This window comes from Meleagris gallopavo, chromosome 3 (assembly GCF_905368555.1).
Source record: "Meleagris gallopavo chromosome 3, MGAL_WU_HG_1.1, whole genome shotgun sequence".
In the NCBI taxonomy this organism is placed as follows: domain Eukaryota; kingdom Metazoa; phylum Chordata; class Aves; order Galliformes; family Phasianidae; genus Meleagris; species Meleagris gallopavo.
Genome location: NC_139406.1, coordinates 17,865,309 through 17,890,243, shown reverse-complemented (window position 1 = coordinate 17,890,243; position 24,935 = coordinate 17,865,309). Strand labels below are relative to the sequence as shown.

The 24,935-nt window shown below is 35.7% G+C and overlaps 1 protein-coding gene across 1 annotated transcript in view; it reads right to left on the bottom strand.

The window, feature by feature from the left end:
* The window catches only part of CDH9 (cadherin 9), a 57,370-nt gene that overhangs the window by 3,663 nt on the left and 28,772 nt on the right, over window positions 1-24,935 (bottom strand). The window contains exons 3-10 of the mRNA XM_085220391.1: window positions 21,806-21,925; window positions 19,442-19,609; window positions 15,716-15,903; window positions 14,203-14,456; window positions 13,506-13,642; window positions 12,502-12,623; window positions 385-502; window positions 37-288 (exon numbers count right to left, since the gene is read on the bottom strand). Coding sequence (XP_085076517.1) covers window positions 37-288; window positions 385-502; window positions 12,502-12,623; window positions 13,506-13,642; window positions 14,203-14,456; window positions 15,716-15,903; window positions 19,442-19,609; window positions 21,806-21,925 — 1,359 coding nt within the window. The remainder of the gene's footprint in view (window positions 1-36; window positions 289-384; window positions 503-12,501; window positions 12,624-13,505; window positions 13,643-14,202; window positions 14,457-15,715; window positions 15,904-19,441; window positions 19,610-21,805; window positions 21,926-24,935) is intronic.

Here is a 24,935-nt window from a genome sequence, read left to right as displayed (position 1 = left end):
GTGTTGTCAATCATATGTCACCCCACAGGTACATACCCAGCAGGATGATGATGCAAAGGAGAATGGCAATAAGTGCCCCTGTGCTGAGGCCAGCAGGAAGGAGCAGGGCCTCTGTGTTGCAGGACTGCATGTTCCCTCGGCTGTCACAAGCACAGACTTGGATAGTCAGGGTGCCAGTGCTGCTCTGAACTGGGTAGTCATTGTCAAATATTATGATTGGAAGGTGATAAGTACTTGTCTTACTTCGGCTGTATCCATTTCTTCTAGTTATAATTCCTGCTGTGTTGTCTAGAATGGAAAAACAGAATAAATATTTTTACAGGATGAACACAGGATGGTATTGGGGCAGGGGTGAGGGGGAAGCTGGTGCTGATCAGCAGTTACCTTTGTTGTCTATAATGGAGAAGTTTGGATGAACAGCAAATTCTGGCACCAACTCAAAGAAAAATTTGTGTCCTCGAGGAGGTTCATCTTTGTCAACTGCACTCACAGTCTGTATCAGCTATAAAGAAAACAGTATTTCATGTTTTTTTCTTTCTTAAGAGATTGTGTTTGTTTTAAATAAACTCTCTGCTACTCATGTCCAGTGAAAATCTGATGAATCTCTATAAGTAGGCACGAACTGATGTCCTAAGCCAAATGTTCCCCACATAAGCACAGGAGAGGTTCCAATAAACAAGTTGTTGCTTTGTTGTTTAAACATATAACAGAGAATGAAAAAAGGACAAGTCTTCACTGTGAGACTGCCATCTGCTTTGATTTGTACTCAGTATCTTGCAGTGGTACAGAAACAATTGCCCTTCTAAATAAGACATAAACCTCCTGTGGCCTCATATAGCAACGACACAGAGCAGTGTGTAAACCAATTGTTAAGTGGGTCTAATTCCCAGTCCACCTCATCTGTGCCTGGTGATAAATTGTAGTACTGCACTGGCAGGATGCTCAGCTCTCCTGAGGTAATAAAGGGAGATACTTTACTCTTTCCTAAATTGAAATCTCTGGCTGTGAAGTTTTACAGCTGTAAACAAGGGCACTCAAGCCTTCTGGGGGCAGTGGAAACAGCCCCAGCACAGCATCAGAGCAGAAAAGATTGAAAAAGAAGGGCTTCAACAGTGATTCCACGTTGCACAGGTTTTCCTGTTGCATAAAAATAAGTTCAATTATTTGAACCTGATTATATATAGACACACATGCACATTAGCAATTTGTCTTTTTTTTTTTTTTCCCCTCTATCTAGCTGCTACTGGAGGCTAAGGAATACAGCTGCAGAATTGCGGAAGTAGAAGCTACCTGAGAACATCCATGAGCAGAGCTATGACTTGCAGCAATTAGTATTGTGTGTGAGCTGTGTGAGGAGTAACAACGCAACAAGTTCAAGTGATTACTATGCCCCTTGCACTCTCCAGTGGGTACCGTGCTGGAGAATGGCCCATACTCCACCTTGGATTTCAAGGGTGTGTTTGAGTTCAGAAGATGTCTAAAGACGACAAAGCTCATTGGTGTGAGAATGAAAGTAAGCTTCCTCCGAGGATGCTACAACTCAGTACAGCTGTGTTCCTGTAGTACCTAAATTTAGAGGCAGAAGGAGCTCAGCAGTCTGACTTGTTTCTTTTAAAGCTGTGAGGGAGCCAATGCCTGATTTGAGGTTTTCAAGAGTTTCCAGTGCATATGGTGTCCTGAAATTCTGCAGACATCAAAGCCATTTGTTATCAAAGGCTTACTTCATGCCTTGTTTTTCTGATATTTCCAGGAAGAGTACAGCATGAGTCCTTCAAGAAATACAGTAATTGACAAGTAACACTGATATGATTTTTAAGCTTTGTGGCAATAAAGTAAGGAGCAGCTTTTTTTCTTCCAGACTGCTACAAGCATCACCTTGAATGAGATTCGAGCATAATGAAATTTGGGTGAGTATTAGCATTTCTTAGGATGAAACTCTATTGGATGAACAAAATCACAGGGCTGTAATATTCAGAAACCAGAAATCTCTACACAATGAGTATTCACCTATTTTTCTGGTAAACCTTGGGATACTTTAATTACATATAATAATATTCAACTGTTACATAACAAAAAAAAACAAACCAAAACAAAACAAACAACAACAGCAAAAACAATAGAGAAAGCCTGAGTTTGGCTAATTCATTTCCTAGGATCTCCTTCTAAAATAATTAAAAGAGATTTTTTATTATGACTATTTTATTTCTATGTTCCTAAGTATCCTATCATCAGAAATGGACTTGAAAGGCAAATATCAGCTCTGTACAAAAGGAAAAGAGTATGCTGAAGGTAAGATTATGCTGTCTATTTAAGCATGATTAAAATAATGACTACATACTAAGGCCACTTCACTTTTAGAGCATTTGATGATCATTGCACCTCACTTTAGGTGTTTTAGTTAGTTTGTTTTTTAATCAATTTCTCAAGATTAAACAAACTTCTGTTTATGACATAGTATCCTGCCTGTGTCTCTGATTCTGTCTCCTGTTTCCAATGTACAGCCTGTTCCTCTTCTTCCTGTCACTATATGCTTCTGAGAGTGGCCACAGAGGGAGTAAGATGAAGACATTTCTTTGCTTTAAGTGAAAGTGGAATATTATTATAACAAAACACACTTTTGATAGATGTAGAAATCAAAATGAAAATATTTTTTCCCTCAAATTTTTACAAGTTTAAAAACACACACACAAAAATGCTAGAGATGAGTGAGAATTAAAATGTGGTAATATTTGTGCAATTACTAGATGAAAAACTCAAGGATAAAAAAAAAAATCCTGATATAATAGCTACCAGAAATTACTGTTGAGTATCTTGGAGTTTTTTGAGATGTAATCAGTGGGATTTTTATAGGATCTGGATTTTATTCCCTTCATGTGCAAATGACATGGAGGAGGACAATTATGCCAGGCATAGAGAAACCTAATTACATTGAAAACTTATTGTTGAGGATAAGGCTGAAGGAGAAAACAATAGCAACAACAACAGCAGAAAAAATCTTTTCATCTGCTCAAACTATTGGCTGCATAAATCGAGAATCAGTTGTTTTTCCATCAGGAAAGATTTGAGAATAGAACAGTGAAAAAGAGTGAATGCAGGTGATTGTTTTCAAAAAGAGAAGGTGAAAGAAAAATAGAAATGTTATCTAATTAAGGATTTTTTTGTTTTTTTTTTTTTGTTTGCAAAACTGTAAATAAAATGGATGTTAGTGAAAATCACTACAGAAATGAAAAATATGAGCCTATTTTTATTGTTCATTAAATCAGTTATTTAAAAAAATAAATAATACTAATTTGTTTATATTTTGCAATTTTATGATGAAAATATATTCTTCTTCCATTTTAGGGCAGTTATTGACATTGAGGTATGGTCACTTTTCTGCAAGACCTCAGAGAAAGTTCTTCAACTTTGTAAGATTTATGAGGGAAGCCTTACTTCAGGAATTTCCTTTTACTCAAATGAGTCAAGCTTATCGGGGTTAGAGGAGAAAAGAAGCATTCTCATTTTGCCTTTTCTTCCATTGTTTCCAAGAGAATGGGCCTAATTTGGAAATACAGCATTATTGCCACTATTTTAACGTCAGTGTTGTGTGCACTTCCCTGCACGTAGAGAAACAGACATTTTTGTGTTTCCTTTGAGGGTACTAAAAATGCAAACTTAGACACTAATAAATGATTTCTCTTTTATATTTGGGACAAAATGGTTCTACTAACTTGACAATGTAAGATGAGTTGTGAATGATGAAATATTCTTACTGGGAGAATATATTGGAGAATTCTTTTCATGATGAGACCAGAGAATCTTTCTAAAATATCTGGGCCCATTCCTACTGGAATCTATTTTTTAAATATGACAATGGTTTGGTTAGAGTATTGCTTTCATTTTTTTTATTCTTTTCTCCAGAATACCATTTTTCAAAGGTCATGACTCACACAACATTCAAAACTGTGACTGTAGTTTTTCTTCTGGCTATTTTATAGCTATTCGCATTAAGCTCTGGAAAAAAAGAGAAAAAAAATGATCAGGAATGAATAGACTGCCTCATAACAGATTCTACAGATGTAGTACATCCACAGACATTGACTGCTCTATAGTTTGATTCATGCTCCTTCAAAAACAGGAAGTATGTAAAAGCTAGGTGGAGCATTCTGAAATAGTAAGGGTCCCTATGCATTTCAGAGATGTTCCTGAGGATGCATCTAGACACAGAGTTGAACAAGCAAGAGTTTTGGATTATGGACTCACCCTTGGGATTGTCTTCAAAAGGAAAAGAACCATTAAAGCAAATGTTAGGCTAACAGTACATCTTCATCAATACAGATATTTTAATAAATAGCATCAGCTATCCACCTTTTAGGTGAAGTTTCCAGCCTGAGCTGGTTTGATACTTCATTCAAATAAAGCACAGTTGCAGCTTGGCTCCAGAGCCCACACTTCAACAATGCAGCAACATGCTTCAGGCATTATTAGAAAGTTAAATGAAGAAAGCTGAACAAGATGATGTGAACAGATGAATTCACATTAAAAATTTCTACCCTGGAAACAAAATTTGAGACAATTTGAGTGTCCACTGAGTAATCTGCTGCTAATTATTTTCTTCAAACAGAAGCATACTGATGATGACTGTCATGTTTGAAAATATGTATAAAATGTTTTAATTTTTTTTCAAATTTTTTTCTTTTAAAATTCTCTTTAAACAAGACTGTGAAAAATAACGTCACTTGCAGAGGAGTTTAAAGATGCTCTGCTGTTTTAGCCAGCACCTTTGTGAATTTTTAACAATCCATTTGTCATATAACATGAAATTTGTACCTCCAGTGACTGAGAAACAAGACCTCTGACGAATGACATTATTAGGAGAGAGACTTCACAGCAGGATCTGCTGAATTTTCTTTTATTTCTTTTGTGGGATTACAGACTGGCAGAGGAATAGGCCTTGAATCCAGTTGAAATGTTTGGGCTTATGTTCTTGTTACATTACATTCTTAGATAAACCTGGATATTGTACTACACTAAGAAATTTCTCAAATGCAATTTTTCTACTTTTGTCTGCTTCTGAAATAAGATTTAAAAATATCACTAGACACTTGAGAAAGGGACATTTTGTTCTTTGCTTTTGTCTGACACTTTTTTTCTGAAGTGACTTAGTAGAGAACAGAATAAATCCTGCATCTTAGAGCACTGGCTTTGTCATTTCTTGAAATGTATTAAACTTCTTTTGTGCAGCAAATAATTCTGTGGTGTTTGATCTCACAAATATATCTGCAATAAACTATGAAAAATACATAAGAGAGTCTATGTTTTTGAAAGATCAGAAAGTAACAGTTCACACATACTGTAGTGAAATGATGGGAGAGAAATTTGTTTCTCTCCTGTCCTTTCTTTTTCTTGCCCCTTTTTCTGCCTATGTGATCTGGTAGGGACAATCGAACTAACCTTGAATACACTGCTAATGCAGCACAGTGGGAAGTAACTGGGTTCAAGGTCTTGTGGAAGACCTAAAGCAGCTACATTTCTCCAGGAATAAAGTAATATTGTTCACAGAACCATAGAATCATAGAATCATGAGGTTGGAAAGGACCTACAAGATCATCTAGTCCAACCGTTTTCCCACCACCATTACTACCACAAACTACTAAGCCATATCTCGTAGCTTTTCATCCAGACACCTCTTGAACACTGCCAGGGACAGCAACCCCACCATCTCCCTGAGCAGGCCATTCCAGTGCCTGACCACACTCTGAGAGAAATTTTTTTCCTTATGCTTAATCTAAATCTCCCCTGGCTCAACTTGCAGCTATTTTCTTAGATCTTGTTTGTTGCTTGGCAGAAGAGGCCAAACCCCTCCTCATCACAACTTCCTGAAGGGAAGTTGTAGAGTGCAAAGGGGTCTCCCCTGAGCCTCTTCTTCTCCAGGCTCAACAACCCCAGATCCCTCAGCTGCTCCTCATAAGACTTGTGCTCCAGATCCCTCACCAGTTTTGTTGCCCTTCTCTGGACAAGTTCATAACTGAACACAGTACTCAAGGTACTCACCAATGTGTACTCAAGCAGCCTCACCAGTGCTGAGTACAGGGGGATGATCACCTCCCTGCTCCTGCTGGCCACTCTATTTCTAATACAGACCAGGATGGCATTGGTACTCATGTTCAGCCAAGCATCAACCAACACTGCAGGTTCCTTTCCTCTTCACAATCATCTAGACACTCAGCCCCAAGCCTATAGTGTTGCATGGGGTTATTGTAGCCAAAGTGCAGGACCCAGCTCTTGGCCTTGTTGAACTTCATCCTATTCACGTTAGCTCAGCGATTCACTATATCTAGATCTGTCTGGAGGACATTCCTACCCTCAGGCAGATCAACACCACCTCCAACTTGGTGTCATCTGCAAACTTACTGAGAGTACACTCAACCCCTCGTCTAGGTCATCAATGAAGATATTAAACAAGATGGGCCCCACTACCGACCCCTTGGGGACACCACTTGTAACGGATAGCCAGCTGGATTTAACTCCATTAACCACTACCCGCTGGGCACAGCCTTCTAGCCAGTTTCTTACCCAAAGAAGCATATACCTGTCCAGGCCACGGGTAGCCAATTTCCCCAGCAGAATAATGTGAGTGATCGTGTCAAAGACTTTGCTGAAGTCTAGGTAGACTACATCAACAGCACTTCCCTCATCTACCACTCTGGTCAAACAGTCATAGAAGGAGATGAGGTTGGTCAAGCACAACCTGCTTTTCATGAACCCGTGCTGGCTGGGCCTGATCCCCTGGACACCACGCACGTGCTGTGTGATCTCACCCAAGATGATTTGCTCCATAACTTTCCCTGGTACCAAGGTCAGGTTGACAGGCATGTACTTCCCCAGATCCTCCTTATGGCCCTTCTTGAAGATAGGAGTCACATCAGCAAGCCTCCAATCCTTTGGGATCTCCCCAGACAACGAGGAGCGCTTGTAGATGGCAGAGAGCAGCTCAGCAATCACCCCCCTCAGCTCCTTGGACTTGTGACAGTCTAGATGAAGGAGGAGCTCTCTAACTATCTCCACCTGAATGATCAGGGTGTATTCTGCATAGCATCCCAGGCTTCCAGATCAGGACTTAAAGTGCCCTGAGGATAACTGATCTGCCTATTAAAGGCAGATGTAAAGAAGGCATTGAGGACCTCAGCCTTCTCCTTATCCTCAGTGGTCACATTCCCCGCTGCATCAAGTAAAGGATGGAACTTATCCTTGGTTCTCCTGTTACTGTACGTATATTTGTAAAATAATTTCTTATTCTTTTTTACTGCAGTGGGCAATCTGAGTTCAGGTTGGGCTTTTGCCTTTCTAACTTCCTCCATGCATACCTTAACAACTTCCTTGCAATCTCCCCAAGTAGCCTGTCTCTTCTTCCGGAGGACATAGACTCTCTTTTTCTTCCAGAGTCTCAGCGGTAGTTCCCAGTTCATCCACACTAGTCTTCTTCCCCTACTGCTCACCTTACAGCATTTAGGAACACTCTGTTCTTCTGTCTCTGAGATTTCCATCTTGAGGAGCATCTTGAGGCTTCCTGGACCCCTTTACCTTTAAGGAGCGACTCCCAAGGGACCGCTGCAACAAGCATCCTGAACAGTCAAAGTCCGCCCTCTTGAAGTTCAAGATAGTAGTTTTGATAGTCACCCTTCTGACACCTCCAAGAATAGAGAATTCTACAATTTTATGGATGCTCTGCCCAAGACAATCCCCAGCCTTCACATCTCCTACCATCTCTGTTAGTGAAGAGCAGGTCTAGCAGGGCACCACCCCTGGTAGGCTCTCGTACCAGCTGTGTAAGCAAGCTATCTTCCACACACTCTAGAAATCTCTTGGACTGCTTCCTCTGCGCTGTATTATATTTCCAACATATATCAGGGAAGTTGAAGTCTCCCATGAGAACAAGTGCTGGTGATTGCGCAGCTTCCACAAGCTGCTCATGGAATGCTATGTCCTTCTCTTCATCCTGATTAGGCAGTTCCCCACCAAGATATCACACCCATAGGCCTTCCCTCTGATTCTTATCCATAGACATTCAGTTTTTTCATTCCCAATCCCAAGCTCTTCAACATTGAAACACTCTGTAATATAAAGGGCCACACCACCACCCTTCCTTCCTCGTCTATCCCTTCTGAAGATCTTGTAGCCATCCATCACAGCACTCCAGTCATGGGAGTGGTCCCACCATGTTTCAGTAATAGCAGCAAGGCCATAGCTAGCCTGCCGCAAAATTGCTTCCAGCTCCTCCTCCTTGTTGCCCATGCTGCATGCATTAGTATAGATACACTTCAGTAGTCATCAGTCTCACCCCTAGCTCAAGCGTTTTTCCCCTGGTCTCATCTCTGGTAAGCCCTGTTTTGTCTCTTTCCCCCCTTGTAGCTAGTTTAAAGTTCTTTCAATCAGCCCTGCTATCTCCTGTGCTAGGATTTGTTTCCCCCTTTGAGATAGGTGGGTTCCATGCACGGAACAAGCCAGGCGCTGAGTAAACTGCCCCATGATCAAAGAACCCAATGTTTCTGCCTCGACACCAACCTCTGAACCAATTAGTCATTACTTGTGCTTTCCAAGCCCGTCCCATGTCCTTCACTGCCCCTGAAGGTATAGAACAAAAGATCACTTGCGCTCCTGTACCTTGAACTAAATGCCCTAAACCCCTGAAATATAAAACCTCTTTTCATATTTTCTAGGCTTCTCTGAGCGTTTTCATCAATGCCCACCTGAAGTATGAATAATGGAAAGATATACACCCCAAAGAATTATCAAATACCCCCAGAATAATTATTTCAAAATCAGTGAAATCCTAAGTGGATGATGCCTAGCTTGTCAATGTAGTGCTTGTGCAATCTCATGTGTTCAGGTAGTGTTCTAGCATGTGCATCACTACAGTGATGGCTCAGACACATGCGGGTAAGATTGAATAGACTTTTGATCCTGGTGCATTATGTCTTCAGAAATGTTCTAAAATACCCACCATTTAATGAAGTTTCATGTTTGCTAAAACAAAACAATTTTTACTCGTTGGCTCTGGGCCAACCATATGCTGACAGTTTTAAAGCAGGCCTGAATTCTTTACAGAAGTTGGAAAGATTTTAATTAAACTCCTATTTTTATTTTAAAAGTGAGACAAATAGGGAATTTGTGTCTCTCACGAAATCAATAGCTTTCTACCTGGAGAAGAAAGGGACAACATACAACTAGTTGTGACTGATAATTAGCAACAACCACATTAAAAATGCGTTATCTGTCTTCTCCATCTTATAAAGGAAGGAGTGTATGGAGAATAATGAAATGAAAAATCTGCCAGCTTTCCAAGAGAGAAAACAAATTCTTTCCCTGCTCTGATGCTTGAGAGCCCCTGAATGGCAGGAAAGAATATAGCATCAATGCTAAAAAGTAACTCAGGTTGTTTTCTTAAATATTATTGGTAGATGTTGAAATTAACTGAATTGTTGTCACTAACTTGCTCAGTTTATTCAACCTCCTTTTCAAGTAAATCTTCCTGGTTTCCATGGAGAGGATTCATCCTCTAATCCAGCTACAAAGACACAATTAATTCCTGTGACAAGGGCATGAGAGAACTTGTACCAGAGCCTTCCCTACAGCAGTCCCTGGGGCTCCAGCACACCATCAGAGGATTAGAAATTTTTAAATTCTGCAAGGGAAAGGCTGCATCATACTCTTCTATAGCTTGTGCATTAGGGAGTGGGACTTGCAAGGTGACAGATCTATTCCAGCCTTATGAATGCTATTGTTTATGCATCTCTAGTGACAATATTTCTCCCTAATCATACCACTGTTATCTGGAGGCAAAACAGTGGCAGAGGAGGAGGAGACACTCTGTAGGATTTTCTTCTGAAAACACAACAAACAGGGCCTCTAATATCAGCTGATGTAGAGAATGAGTAATATCACTAGACAGTAGAGAACAATATTTGATCATTCTGACTGCTTCACTATGCAACTGAGATTTAGAGAGCATGGTGATTAATAGTTGGGCACGTTTAAAAAAAAATAATAATCATTTAGAAATTAAATAAATATGTTTATCTTCTCAGCCTGTCTCTTCTGTTATGGGCACCAGATGTTGAAGCTCTGCTGTGATGTGTGAAGAAGCAATAATGACTCTAATAAGAAAATATTTTTAGGTGGTATTTAAAATAAAGTGTAGTAGTAATTGAATGCATATTCATAATACTTACTGTTAAACATGAGCTATCTGGAATTTAGCATCTATAGCCCAAACATTCCAGTTTGCATCTCTATATTCACTGTTATTTTTAGGTCCCAAAATAAAAGTATTCTCATGTATTAAAGATTATTTGTTTTCTGAAACAGTTTCAAATACAGGTAAATGTCCAGGTGTAAATTCAGATGCCTGCATGAGGAAACTAACTGTTAAAAAACAGAAGAAAGTTCTAGTTCTCTCATTCTTTTGCATATACATTTGATGCATACTCTCTTTCTAGTATTTGCAGATTTTTCCAATTAAGGAATATAATATCTGGAATTAAAATGATACAGTAGATGGATGGAATATCTAACAATAAAATACATAATTAACAGGTCTTCTCATTTTCTCATGGCCATTTTTAGAAAGGCACTGAATTCATTGGAAAAGTAAATGCAGTTTTATATGTTATTGGGTAATTCATCAAGTATTCTAGACTATTTGGTGAAAGAAAAACTGACAAGAGTTTTGATTGGATTGAACTTGGTTCACATATATGACAAAACCAGAGTTTGCTAACTGATAATATTCCACATGATTAATTTCATTGAAATAGTAACTACTAAGCTTTAAAGATTGCCTTGTGTTATTCAATTAAAGTATATGACCTACTTTGCTATCAGCCATTATACTAAGATTTTAAGATTTCTTTGTCTCAGTTTCATCTTGTGCAAAGAGATTTTGTTGCACAGACAGAATTTAGGTCATATGCCAGCCATTCAAATCAATGACTAGAATTATCTGAATGTATTCAATCTGAAAAAAAAAAAAAAAAAAAAAAAAAAAAAAAAAAAAAAAAAAGAGATTGTAGCTCATAAAACAAAAATATGAGGGTTCAATAATTGGAAGTTGAGAGAAAGGCTTTTCACATTCTATAAGTATTGAACTATACACTTATATGACAATTAATGTTGTCGACTATGTTCTGATCATAAGCTTCAGTTGTTTTGAAAGATGTACCTTGTTCATTTTTCTGATATTTTAATTTCCTCCGCTGTTTTAATTAAATTCACCGCTGCCTTTGATATGCATATTTATCTATGTACATCATTCGTATCAAAGGAAAATCATAGAATCATAGAATGGTTTGGGGTGGAAGGGACTTTTAAGATCATCTATTTCCAACCTCTCTATTATAGGCAGGGACACCTCAAAGTAGACCAAGTATCATTTACGCTGTTTTCAGTACAGTCATTGTGGCCTTGGTAAATACGAATAACTCTGGACAGAGAACAAAGTTAAAAATAATATATTTTCTGATGCATGTCCATGTTTTTCAGTCCTGTAAAGTCTTTGAGTTTTGTGTAGTTAGTATGCTCAAAAGACAGAAAGAAAGATCCAGAATTCTGTCCTGGCCTCTCTACTGCAGCACAAACAAACACAAATTTCCTTTAGGGAAAATAATGATCTGAAGTCTTTTCTTCCTTTCAAAGATGAGTGAGGAAATAAGTCAGGATTCAAATGTGGACTTAAGCACAAGCTAGAGTGACAATTTCAGGGTACATAATCTGATACTGTATCCAGTTATTTGGTATGAACTTGGTAAGTACTTTCAGAATTAGAAATTAGCAAAACGTTATCTTCCTTCACAAGATTTAAAACAGAAAAGCTGACAGATGTTATCATAAATAGACATTGATTCTAATTTTCTTTCATAAATCTTATCATCTTTTTAGATAATTACAGAGTTTATCAAATAATTTTAAAAGGGATGTACATGAGTTTTGCTCACATTCAGCTCAATTCAGAATTTAATAAAACTTGCAATGAAAACAGTTACATTAGCTTTATTTATTCATGTACTTATGCATTTTTTATTTAAAAGATTTTTTTTTTTTATTCTACATCTCCTTTACTAGAGCATAGTAAAAAGTTTTCCTGTGTTTATGTACTTGAAGGTGTGGCTATGTCAACTAAGGCTTTGAAAAACTTCCCAAAGGAAATGGAGTTATGAGAGAGTACAAAGATTTCTGTAGCATTATGCATAAGTAGATCCAAAAAATATTTTCTGATATTAAGGATGAAAAAACACTCTAAATAAATATTTCTTTATATTATGTGATATTATATTAACATAAACTCCTCCATCTTTATCCCTTAAAATCTTTTTGTAAACAAGTGGTAGCTACTGTAGTAGGCAGGGAATAAAGAGGTTGTTGGTTTGATTTGCAGTTGTTGAAATGTAGACATTATGAAGTCTCTGTTATGATATTCCTTAATAGTTTCAATAAAATTCTCAAATAACAAAAATATTCACTTACCTGTCCTGCTTTTGCATTTTCGCAGACAAATGTTTCATAGTATTTGGCAAATTCTGGTGCGTGATCGTTTATGTCTAAAATCCGGATGAAGACAGGTATCTGGCTACTTTGTTTAGGATTATCTGGAACAAGAACATGATTACAATGTACTGTGTACAATGCAAAGTTTTGTACAACAGAATTTGTGAAAAGACTTGAATTTTTTTTTTTTTTTCCACCAATAGACACTGGAAATACTCATCTTCATAACAGGAAAACAATTATCCTTAACTTTCTACTCTTGTATTTTGCATAGGATTAAAAGCCCTAACAATATTTGAAAATTTTTCTTCTATTATACTACTTGAATTTTGAAATAATAGTAAGTCCGCTTAAAAGATTTGCATAATTGGCCACTGAGTTGTTACTGACGTTTGACTTGTATTCCATACACTGGTGAAGCAAATGATTCATTTCAAGGGCTGTTTCCCGAGACAGAGCTGTCAAGAACATTTAGAGTCAACTAAAGAAGGAGAAAAAAGGTATTGTCCCTTCTCAAAAAGTAAAATCACAAAGTGGATCTGTGTAGATATTAAAAGCAGTTAGTATTGGCAAGCTTGACATCTGACACCAGGCTATAGTCGGAGATGACTCATGCGCTATATTTATTGAAAATGGAGGCAATATTTGATCTTACAGTGAAGGAGTGTTGTGTGAGGAAAAGGTAACAATCTTTCTAAAAATTAGAAAATTTTCCTCTGATGCCTGTTATTTGTTGGCTGAGATACATTGCTTCTACAGTAAATGGTTTGCAGGGAATTCTCAGGAAACCAGTTTTGTTCAGTCTGAGAATTCCAAACTATCTTTCCACAAATGGGCAAAGATAATCTTTAAGTTGATACACATATAAAGATACTCTATGTATTGACAATATTTGAGGAAGGGCAAGCCTACATCATAAATACTGTAGTATTCCAGTCTTGTTCAGATCCAATATGCTTCTTAGGCAAATTACTCCAACTTACTGATTTCAGTTGCTATGACAGTGATGTTGTGCCAGGGCTCTTCTTCCCGGTCAAGTGGCTTTGAGATGAATAAGGATCCATTTCCTGAATAGATGTTGAATATTCTATCCAGGTCAGTGTGTCGATCCACAGAATATCTGTTAAGATATGTTACAACTGAGCTTCATTGTTTCTTGATACAGTCTCCAGTTTACTTTACAGCCACCTATAAACATTTTGTGAGTTTAACTGTAGTTAATCAAGAATGTTTTCTATACAGGTAGTCCTAAGCTTTTCTGTAACTGCCACAGGAATGCAGTGTGTTACAAATACAGAGAAAAATCTTTTTTAAGACTAATTGAGTGGAATGAAGGGCAAATTAATTATGTGGACTGTTTATTAGATTGTTATTCAAAATTATGTTTGAACTTGCAAAGTGAACGATGAAATAAAACTAAAAATGAGTGTTCTTAGATAATATTTTTGCAGTGTAATTCTTGGAGAATCCAGCCATCAAATGACATACATTTCAGGTGTAGTTATCACTTCATAACTGCTTGCCATCACAAGTTCCCATAGATGTTTCTCTGTTGAACATTTTTCAATTACTCCTATGAGCTTAATTACATAGCTGCGCCACTGTTCTATTGCATTCTCATCACGCTTTGCATGAGATTTAACCAATATTTAAAGCATTTAACAACGTGTCATGACTTACTTTATTGTATTTTTTGTTATATCTGGATCTTGGGCTACAACCTGCCCAATAATGCTTCCTTCCTTGGCATCTTCATCTACTTCTATTAAATATGAGGATCTGCTGAACACTGGAGGTTCGTCTATATCTTCTACAGAAATTTTGACCAGAGCTGTGTCTTTGAATGGCCCCAGCTGAAGAAAACGAGGATCCAGATGAGTGTTTGTTGCTTCCACTCTTAAGGTGTATAATATTTTCTTTTCAAAATCCAGCTGCTAGGGAGCAAATAATATTAATAAAGAAAATTGTGTCATTTTACAAGAAATGTGAGTCAGCTTTACAATGATGGATTAAATGTTTAAGCATTTTTCAGAGAAAAAAAAGTCTCAAAATTGTAATGCATCTTGGGGAAGATGGCATTTTCTAAGTATAAGAAAAAATGAGAATTATTTAGGAAAGCAAGACAACTATGATCCCTTTTCCTACAACTTGTTCAGATTCATAGAAGCCCCGGAGGATTTATCTATATAAAAATAGAAAGAGAGAAAGAAACAGGCAAGATGTACTCCTTCCACAAGTAGGAGATGCAAATGTCCTTATTTTTCTCATCCTTATGGAACAAAAGCACTTATCTCAGTTCTTTAAGTCACTCTGCCCTATTACCACTCTCCTGTCTCCTCCCTTATTATCATACTCCTGCTTGTATCTGGGAGCAACTCAGATACAACTTATTCCTACCCTCCATATTCCACAGTGAAAAGAAAAAATGCAAGATCTGATTTCCTGCCTATGTGTATATTTATATGTATACATATATATACATAGATATATGCACACGTGCACACAGAAATGAACACATATACAGTTTCCATATAAGTATATTTGTATTACATATACATATAGCGATTTACTGCTACTGATCATTTAAGAACAGAACTAAAAACAATGTTCATATTTCAACAGTCTGAACCATAAAAAGCACCAAACTAATCTGTCAGAGATGGCATTTTGAGTTAAATTTCTCTCTCTTTGCTCTTAAGACCTCAGTTGACATAATACCTAGGAATTGAAGTTTCACCAAGGCTGGACTTAAACCGAAACAGATTTAAGGTTCTGGGTGTACTGGATTTTCAAACAGATTACAGAGTAACAGGCTGTAGATGTAAGATCATCAAACTGCAGGTGAGCCTCCAACCTTTGTGAGTACTACTGCACCATTCAGCTGACAAACCCCACTGCAAACTGAACCCCTCCAGGTTCACACAGCCCTAATTTGAAAGTACTGTGTGAGATTACATATATTGAGCAGACAGCTGCCACTGAAATATTGCTTTATGTGAAGCGACATGCCAGTAAATTTCCCTCGAGACTTGAAAATAACAGATATCTGCTGAAGAAAGAGAAGAACAAAACTAATAGAACAACTCCTTGGCAGCTTTGACCCCTTGTGAGATCTACCCTCCCTTACCCTGGAAAAATAACCACAACACCTGGAGAGCTAAGTACATATAAAAGAGAAGGAGAAAAAATAAACCTTTTTGACAGTTATAATCCCTTCCTGTGTATCCTTGTCAGTGACGATATCAAACACGTCTGATCCATCCCCATTGGAGATACTATACTCAATCTCTGCATTTTCACCCAGATCAGGGTCATTGGCTTTAATCCTGCCAAGAGGAGTCCCGGGTGGTGCAGATTCAGGAGAGCTGAACTGGTAGGTGCCTGGAAGAGCAAAGTCAAACTTTTTATTTTAAGAAACTTTGTTCTTCTGAATAATAAACACCCTCAATTTCTCCTCGATTTTTTAAAATTACACAAAGAAAAATGCCATTAGTCATTATACTAAACTTATACAAAACAGGGCTTGGAGTTGATTGACAAACTGTCACAAAAATTTCAAATGATTCTTTAAAGCCATTTAGTACTGTGTTTTTAATGTTTTTAATACTGGAACAGAGAAGCTCAATAATATGGCAGTGATTCTAATGCTGATTCGTTAACTATTCTTCTTCCTCAGTTCTCCAGAAAGGTTGCCAGATATATCTGTAAGTAGCAGATTTTGTTTTATTTCCTCAAGGCAGAAGAGCTGTAGCAAAGCAGGAGGCTAAGATAGAATAGGCTATACTTTTCCTCTTTTGATATTTTGAAACTTATATTCATTTCAGGTGTTCTATCTAAAACAATTCATTTATCCATTATTGTTAATACATAATAAAGAGTCACAGTAAAGAGAATTTGGATACATGTTCATATTAATTGCTATAGTTAATTAAAATACAGATACTTTTAGATTTTCTTTAATTTACTCTGCACATACTTTTTGTACTCTTTCAGTGGTTGGTGTCATTTAATGTTTTCATAATCAGGTTTTGCTAGAAAGAATTCTGATTACACAGACATTTTAATCTTTCCTATGTATATGAAATGTGAATATATATGTATTTTCTGACAACATTCACCATAAAAATCTTACTATTATGACATGCTATAGCATAAAAAGTATTAATCAGATGGTTTTCTGACCAGTAAGAACTAGACAATGAAGATTCCTCACCACTGGCAAGACATAAGCATTTCTAAATCAATATTTTCTGTTATTTGCTAGAGAATATTTCACACACACACACACACACACACATATATATATATACACACAGCATTTTCCATGCAAATTTCCAGAATCTGAGGTTTTTTGAGCTATTTTCTGATGTAAATAAACATGAAATTACTGTGTAATAATACTGGAAAAAATAGCTTAAAATTATTGATCTGACAAATTATCTTAGGCAAAATGCAAAAATATTGTTTGAAGGGTCTAAAAATTGTATTAACCTGAAGTACAGTACAGAAAAGTATATTTCTTTTAATTAGCCTATTAGCTGTTTCCTGTATTGACACATGCTTTGCTTTCATTAAAGATCCTTGCAGAGTCCTAAAGGTTTATTTTATGCAAAAAGGCCATAGTAGACATCTGAGTGCTGATTCAAAATGTACAGAGTACAAAACATTGTCTCTGGAAATACCCTATAATTATATAGATGTATAACAACATGGAAGCTGATGCTTGATGCTAAATTTTATTTATTGTTACAAAATTGCTATTTAAGTGAAAGCTCAGCAATAGACTCTTAGACTGCAATCCACACAGACTAGAATAAACGTTATTCCCTTAAAGAAAGCTGTAAATGTGAAGAAAGTTAGGACTCTTGGCAGCTAAACATAAGTTTGAAGGCTTACTCAAATTCAAAGGATTGTCAGGTGAGCTGAGAATACTGTAAGAATGGATTTAATCATTCCACTTATGGCTTCTTCCAGAATAAACAACTCCCTCAATTGTTTTTGCATCTGAAAACACTCCTTATTTTTGTGGTTCCACCTAAGTACTATATAATTTTGAGATGTGAGATGGCTAGTTTGATTTAGAGTACAATTGAATTCAGGATATGTAAGATTTTCATTAGTGTGCCATATACATATACATTCAGCATTTAAATTTGCTTATGTTTTTCAAGTGTGAATAACATTGAACATTTCAGGAAATAAAACAAAACATAAAATGTTTCTTGTTATTGCAATCCAAATATCCAGTACTTCACAGTGCTCTTCAGATATTTCTATATATCTGGTTTCCCTAGAAATTTTGAAAATCACCCTGTTGAGGAGAAAGAAAATAGAAAGGAAGGGTCATCAAGAAAATGAAATTTACTCCCCTGAAGACATCCCATAGCAATTCACGTATGGCCAATCTATGTTCTTCAGTGATATTCTATGTAGAAAGCTACATGGCATATTCTATGAAGCATCAAATTGTGTGAATTTCTTTATAGTTATGTACCAGAACCAGAGGTAATAATAATTATCAGAACTTCTATAGACTTCAGGCTTCAGCTAATCTTTCAAGAGCATCGTTAAGGAATGAAGGCTAGGGAGACTGAGAATCTAACATCATTTTGAAGTTCTGGTCATCATTCATTTTATTGTTTTATATAATTTTGTTTTGTTTAATTTTATTTAATTTTATTCAGCAACAAAGCTTAGAATGGGCTACACTGCACTCTAATTTAGGTTCAGGAATTCCTGTTTGCCAAAGTACTGTAGGCTGTAAAGTAGTATCCTCTCCTAAAATCAAGCAGAAAAATTGGTTGAAAACTGTACTGATTATGAATTCAAATTATCTTTCTGTATAAGACCCATGGTACTTTCTTTCCCCTCTCTTTTTAAACACAAACACAAGTAGGAAGAATGGAAGCAAGCTTCAAGATTCCTTTCTCCCACTCTGAGTTTTCTAACATTTTAAAGAATCTGTTCTAGGCTGACGTGTTTATACTGTTTTGAGTGTACTTATTGCCATAGTGCTGAAGTACTTTTCAAGTTTCTGTAAGTATGGGAGAGAGTTCAGCCTTGTTTGTTCATTCTTTGGTGAATTTGTAAAGAGAGTCAGTCAGGTCTCTAATCAGTGCCAACAAGCAATTCAAATTTTACAACATGGACATTCTTCCAGAAGACACTGAGGCTGTAAATTTATTATATTTGTAGCCTGTCAAGCAGTTAGTAGACACTGACTGAAACAACAAGGAACTGGATTTAAACCACTAGCCTAGAATGAAAGGATTTGTAGTATTTCATGAAGCTTTCTATATTGTGCATTTTTCTATTGTTTGTCAAATTCATTACACAGAGACAGTTTTGAAAACCTCAGTTGTGTGTCAAATACTGACTAGATTATACAAAGTAGTTTATATCAGGAATTACGTACAGACTACAAGTACCTGAAGCAAATACTTCCAGCAAAGCATGTCTCCTGACCAACTCTGCCTGTGCAAGGTGGTATATAAGAAAATTTGGTGAACTACTTGGCTAAACATTAAGGGCATGTAAACTCAATCCTAGATTTTGTTATTAAATTTCAGTAAAGGTTGTGAAAACACTACAGTTACCCAAGTCTGTTGTTACAGCTAATGTTCCTATGAGCAGAGTAAGAAGGTGGAATAAACTTATAGTTGCAGAAAATATTTTGACATTTAAAAAAAAAGATTCACTTTGCCTTTTTGACACTGCAACAAAAAAACAAACACAACAGTGGGCCGGTATTTATATTAAAACAACAAATAAATAAACAAATAAATAATCAATTAACCAAATAAACAAATAAACAAATAAATAAATAAAAGGGAGAGAAAAAAGTTCGCAGAAGGTGACAGTGAAGCAAATGATTTAGAGAATTTCATTGGAAAGCAACAGAACTCTTAGTGCTCCATACTCTGAGGAAATCGAGGTGGATTGTCATTGACATCAGTCAGTGTGATGTTAACTGTGGTGGTCCCTGATAGTCCTCCCATCTGGCCTCCCATGTCTTTGGCCTGGATGACCACTTGATACTGTTCCCTGTTTTCTCTGCTCATATCCGGTAGAGCAGTTTTGATTATGCCTTAGAGAAAAGAGAAAAAAGAGACACAGAGTAGAAGGCACACTTTAAACTCTGATTTTTCAAATGTATAGAAATAAAAGAAATATATTATTCATTGTTTCTAATATTCTAATTCTTTCAATGGCAAAATTATGTTTGTTGAATTAATAAACTTTTTTTCAGCTGCCACAGCTATTATTTTAATGCAATATAAAATTTCCATCCCTGTAGAGGGTTTGATATTATAGCATAATGATGAACTCTGTCATGTCCCGGTTTCATTATTTCAAACTTTAATAGATCCATAGATTTTAAAGACCAGTGGGGGCGATGACAGTCAACCAGGACTATAGCTAATGAAGAATTGGAAAAGACTATAAAGCTAATGCTGGAAAACATTTTTACATAGCACACAAAAAACTCAGGTGATAAAATAAAAATCTCCTACCCTGAAGAAAGATAATAAATCCTCTTGAGATCCAGAACACAAAGAGTCTTTCCATTAAAGTAGATATATGCACATTTTAGAATACAAGCAGAGTTGCTGGGTGGTGGGGGTTTTTTTGTTTGTTTGTTTTTTGTTTGTTTGTTTTGTTTATTTAAAATATAGTGGTTTTGCAGGACTGAAGTGGTGATTACTTTCTCCGTTGAAGTGGAAGAATTTAAATAGTTTCTTTTTTCCCTTGGGGGATTCAAATGCCTGCCTTTTCTTTTTCAGAGGAAGACACTCATTACCATTACATGTATTTTTTGTTTGTTTGTTTGTTTGTTTGCTTTTAAATCTACAGAGTTCCCCCTCCCGAAAGGATAGTGAAACAAGACAAAAAAAAACAAAACCCAAAATTCTCTAGTGTAGTTCTGGCATTTATATCTGATTCAGAGTTACTGGGTTCTGACTACCGTAACTCAGCATGTTAATGAGTGCAACATTAAAAAGAAAAATGGATAAAAATGAAGGTAATCCCAAAATCAAAGATGAGCTCTCAGATATTCCCCAAACTTTCTACCTTCTTCAAAACCTGCTAACCTTGGATAATGAACTATCATTGTCCCTCTTCCTTGCTTCTGTATGATAAAGTTAAGAAGATATGGAGAAAAAGAAAGAAACTTCATTCCATATTAGGAGTTATTCTCCCTTAATTTCCTGTATATATAATGTCCTTGCTGAATTGCAAAAAGTAATTGTTTCAAAAATAAATTAGCCATAATCTGAGTATGCCCATTAGACTAGGAACTTCATGGACTCTGGAAAAAATTTCACTTAAATTTTGGATACTTATACCAGAATGAGTTTGATAATATGAGACATGGTAGTGCAATGGATGCAAAGTTTTGTATGTGTTAATATGAACTGTTTCTTTTTGATTTCAGTAGCTTTATGTTTTTTTGATTTGATGTTTTATGGGGCACAATTTTGTGGCCCATGGTAAAAGTACAGGGAAGAGTGCATGCCTCTTGAAACTGCCTTGAAACCGAGTACTGTATTAGTATTCTTCTTGAAATTAAAAATAAAATAAAATAAAATAAAGATTGATCTTTGTTAATAACCAAAGTTATTAACCAAAGTTCACACTGGTCTTTCTTCCTTGTGCTTGACCATTTCCCACATAACAGTGAAAAGGATTTCTCTTCATGCTTTAAGGCCCTAAGTAATGTACTAATGGTTCTTACTTCAATTCTGCTGGAGTCGAAGTATAGCTTCAAAAACGTTTTGACATAAAAATTGTAATTTAACAAGAATCTGTCATAAACTTTTACAGATAGTTTATTTATCTCTGGAGATACTTTTTTATCTCATGGTCTGAAATTTTCCATGTGTATATATGCATATGTATATCTACATATGCACATATTTATATATATATACATACACTTAAAGATGAACCAGATGAAATCCCAGAAACTGATGTAAAATAAAGTTTTAAAACATGAATCTTTGGGCTCCTTTCAATAATCTACACTCTAAACAATTGACCTTAGATTTAATAATTGTCTTCCATAAGCTGTATTCATATCAAACAACGAAATTATTCTTCCAAAACAATGTTATTTTACCAGAAAAGATATACTTTCATGGATCACAACTTCCATCTGTAAAAAGATTGTCTGCTTTATGTCAAGTTATATCATGCAATATTTAAATAAAAGTGAAAAATATCTTCATCCTTGTATCTACTCTCTGTCATTTCAAAAACCAGAACCTTGTGAGTTGCTAACCTGTTTCTGGATCCACTGAGAAATATGGCTGTCCCTGAAGAATACTGTACACCACTTTGGCACTATTTCCGTAGTTGGCATCATCAGCATCTGTGGCTGTCACTTGAATAACAGATGTACCTAAATGGGCACCAAACAAGGAATTAAAGAATTCTAAGAAGGCACATATTTCTTAGAAATCATATATAGTATTTTCAGAACTGGATTCAGTAAAAAGTCAACATCTGATAGATAAATCCAGTATTATCATCCTCAGGCAAAAAGTAAAATAAGTCATATCTTTCCTATGTCTAAAACTAAAATCAGTATCACTTAAACTTCATGATTCAGATAAACATTAGAAATTTACAAGGAATGGCACATGCCTTTGAAAAACAGTAAAGTACTAATTTTTTTCTTGAAATGAAATAGTTTTTAAGATGGGCTTTTGGCTAACATGGCCTCAGTAGAGACTGTACACTTAAAAACTAGGAATCTGCTATGTGAAAAATGCTATTATGACTTTCAAGTTTGGCTTAAATAATACACTAACTTTATTTTCTGTTTAGAAGACAACCTCAAAATATCTGAAGTCAAACTTAAAAAAATATTCTGTCTCAATCTAATTTTTAAAATGATTTTGTAAAAATTAGTTACATTTTGCAAAAACATATGATGTCGTACTTTTTTTCATCCTTATTAAAATTATCCAACTATCTGGCAAATAACTTTTGTTAAACCATAAGTACATTTTTTTTTAATAAATATTTATTTTGAATGAAAATTGTTTCCCGAAGTCCTCTGATCACAATTAGAGTATAGGCTATATGAGATTAAAAAAAAAAAAAAACAACCTGAGACAATTCATGGTTTAGAAGCAAATGGAAGCTTTTGTAAAGCCCTATATAATAACAGTTAAAATATAGTATTTTTAAAATATAATTTATATATATATAAATCTTCTTCTCAAGTTTTTATTTCTAAGCAATTTTCAAGATATCAGTATGCATTTTGCTAACCTAATCTAGAGCTGACAAATTTCGGCATAAATGCAGGCAGTCTAACAGCTAAAACCGTAAAGATTTTTAACTTTTTATCAAGGGCTGATGGCTGACTGAGAAAAAGCTCTTTACTATGCTTCTGGATAAGTATTGTTGGTATATCTCACTTTTCTTATTTAAAAAAAAAAAAAAAAAAAGGTCAAGTGAGCTCAGTCCACTTAAATGAAAACACTTCCTATCCTTTTTTTTTTTTCTTTTTTTTTTTTTTTCTTTTTCTTTTTCTCGCTTATCCTTAGATACTTTAGATTGCAGTTCATTCCGATAACTTCTGGTCATGTAGCCTTCCTGAGCTATAAAACTGGAAGGTGTTCAGTCACGTGAGATGTTGAAGTGCATGATTTCTACTTTGGCTAGGGTAAGAAGAAATATGAGAGCACGTTAAGTCCTGTTATATGTATCTCTTTCCTCATAGTACATAACAAGAGTTTGCACATAATTTTACCTACATAAACTACCTAAACTGTCCTTTCTATTTTAGGTTATCTGAACAGCATAACTAGAGGAGAGGAATACTTTTCCCTGCAACAAATCAGTAGAATAGGTTGTAAAAAGGCTTTGTCACAATGTATCAAACACTGAAGAAGCTTTTTGCAGTTAGCAATCTAGATTATTTTTGGCTAGTTTTACAGAGGTCTCCTGTGTGCCAAGGTGAACTACAAAAATAATCCTGAAACAGTGAATATTTATGGACAATTTTATCTCTAATAGTGTTCAGCTGAACTGTTTATCTGGGTGTAAAATAAAAAGTATTCTTTGCAAAATTCCGTAAGATCTATCTGCTTTAAAAAACAAAACAAAAACAAACAACAACAACAACAACAACAAAAACAGATAAATTAAAGCTCATGCCTAGTCCCAGTCTTGGGACTGAGACAGAGTACGGTCATAAAAACTGAATGCACATTAACTTCTTTTCCCCTACTTTCCTGTTCATCTGGGAAAAAAAAAAAAAAAAAAAAAAAAAAAAAAAAAGTAGAATGCTGAAGACTGTTATGAGGATGATGTTTTCTTTCAACAAAGGCATTCCACAGCTTTAGTTAGTTTTGGGGAAATTTCTGTCTTTCTCACAGTGGACTGCATATTTTTCTTTGCTGAATCTCAAATGCCATGTAGGAAGGCTGCTGAGGAGAACACAAAAGCTATAACTCTATAGAAAATTTAGAGGTCACTATAAACAAATCAAGCATATCTGATGTAGATATTATTTCAGTTTACAAAATATTGATGTTTTCTTTCATTTATTTGAATTCATGGAGTGAATAAACAATAGTGTTAAAACACCTACAGCTTGCCAGTAAGCTAACAGTACCACTAAGGGACATGAATAACAGAAATGTCCTCAGAAAATTTAGTATCAGTAAGCAGTTTGTTTTCTTCTCTGCCAACACTATGTTGTGTTAGAAAAGAGAATATTCATAGACTGTAGGCAATGCTTGCATAGCTATTTTTCCGAGGAAGGAAATTTCTCTCAGTTTCTATGTTTAGAAATTCAAACCGAAAAGGCATTATACTGAAGTAACTCAAAGCTATCTATGAATAAATTGGCAATGTTGTAAAAATGGTTTGGATGTTTTTTTGACCTAAATCAGTTATGACCCTTACTCATCCTCACCCAAATGATACCCATAGAATGTGGATTTTTTTTTTTTTTTTATGTCCAGATTAACTCACAAGAAGTCTTTTTCCTCACATTTTTCAAAAGAATAAAATACAAACCAGGCTGCTATATTAGACATTTTTTTAGATGCTTCCACAGCTGCCAGCTTGAGCACAGTGAGGAAGAAACAGAACAGAGAATGAAGGAATTAAATTGATCCTAGAGGGTAGGGAGTATTTTGGCTTTTGGTTTTGTTTCTCATCATTCTACACATTTTTAATTGGCAATAAATTAAGTTACCCTTTCCTAAGTACAGTCTTTTTTTTTTTTTTTTTTTTTGTCTGTGATGGCAATTGGTGATTACTTTATTTTGACAAACAGTATTTTTCTTTTTTCCGTACCCTGTTGAGGAATAGTGAGTTGAGAGAGTAATTGGGCTGGTGTCTAGCAGCTATCCGAGGTGAAACCCACAACACAGCAAAGATACTGGACA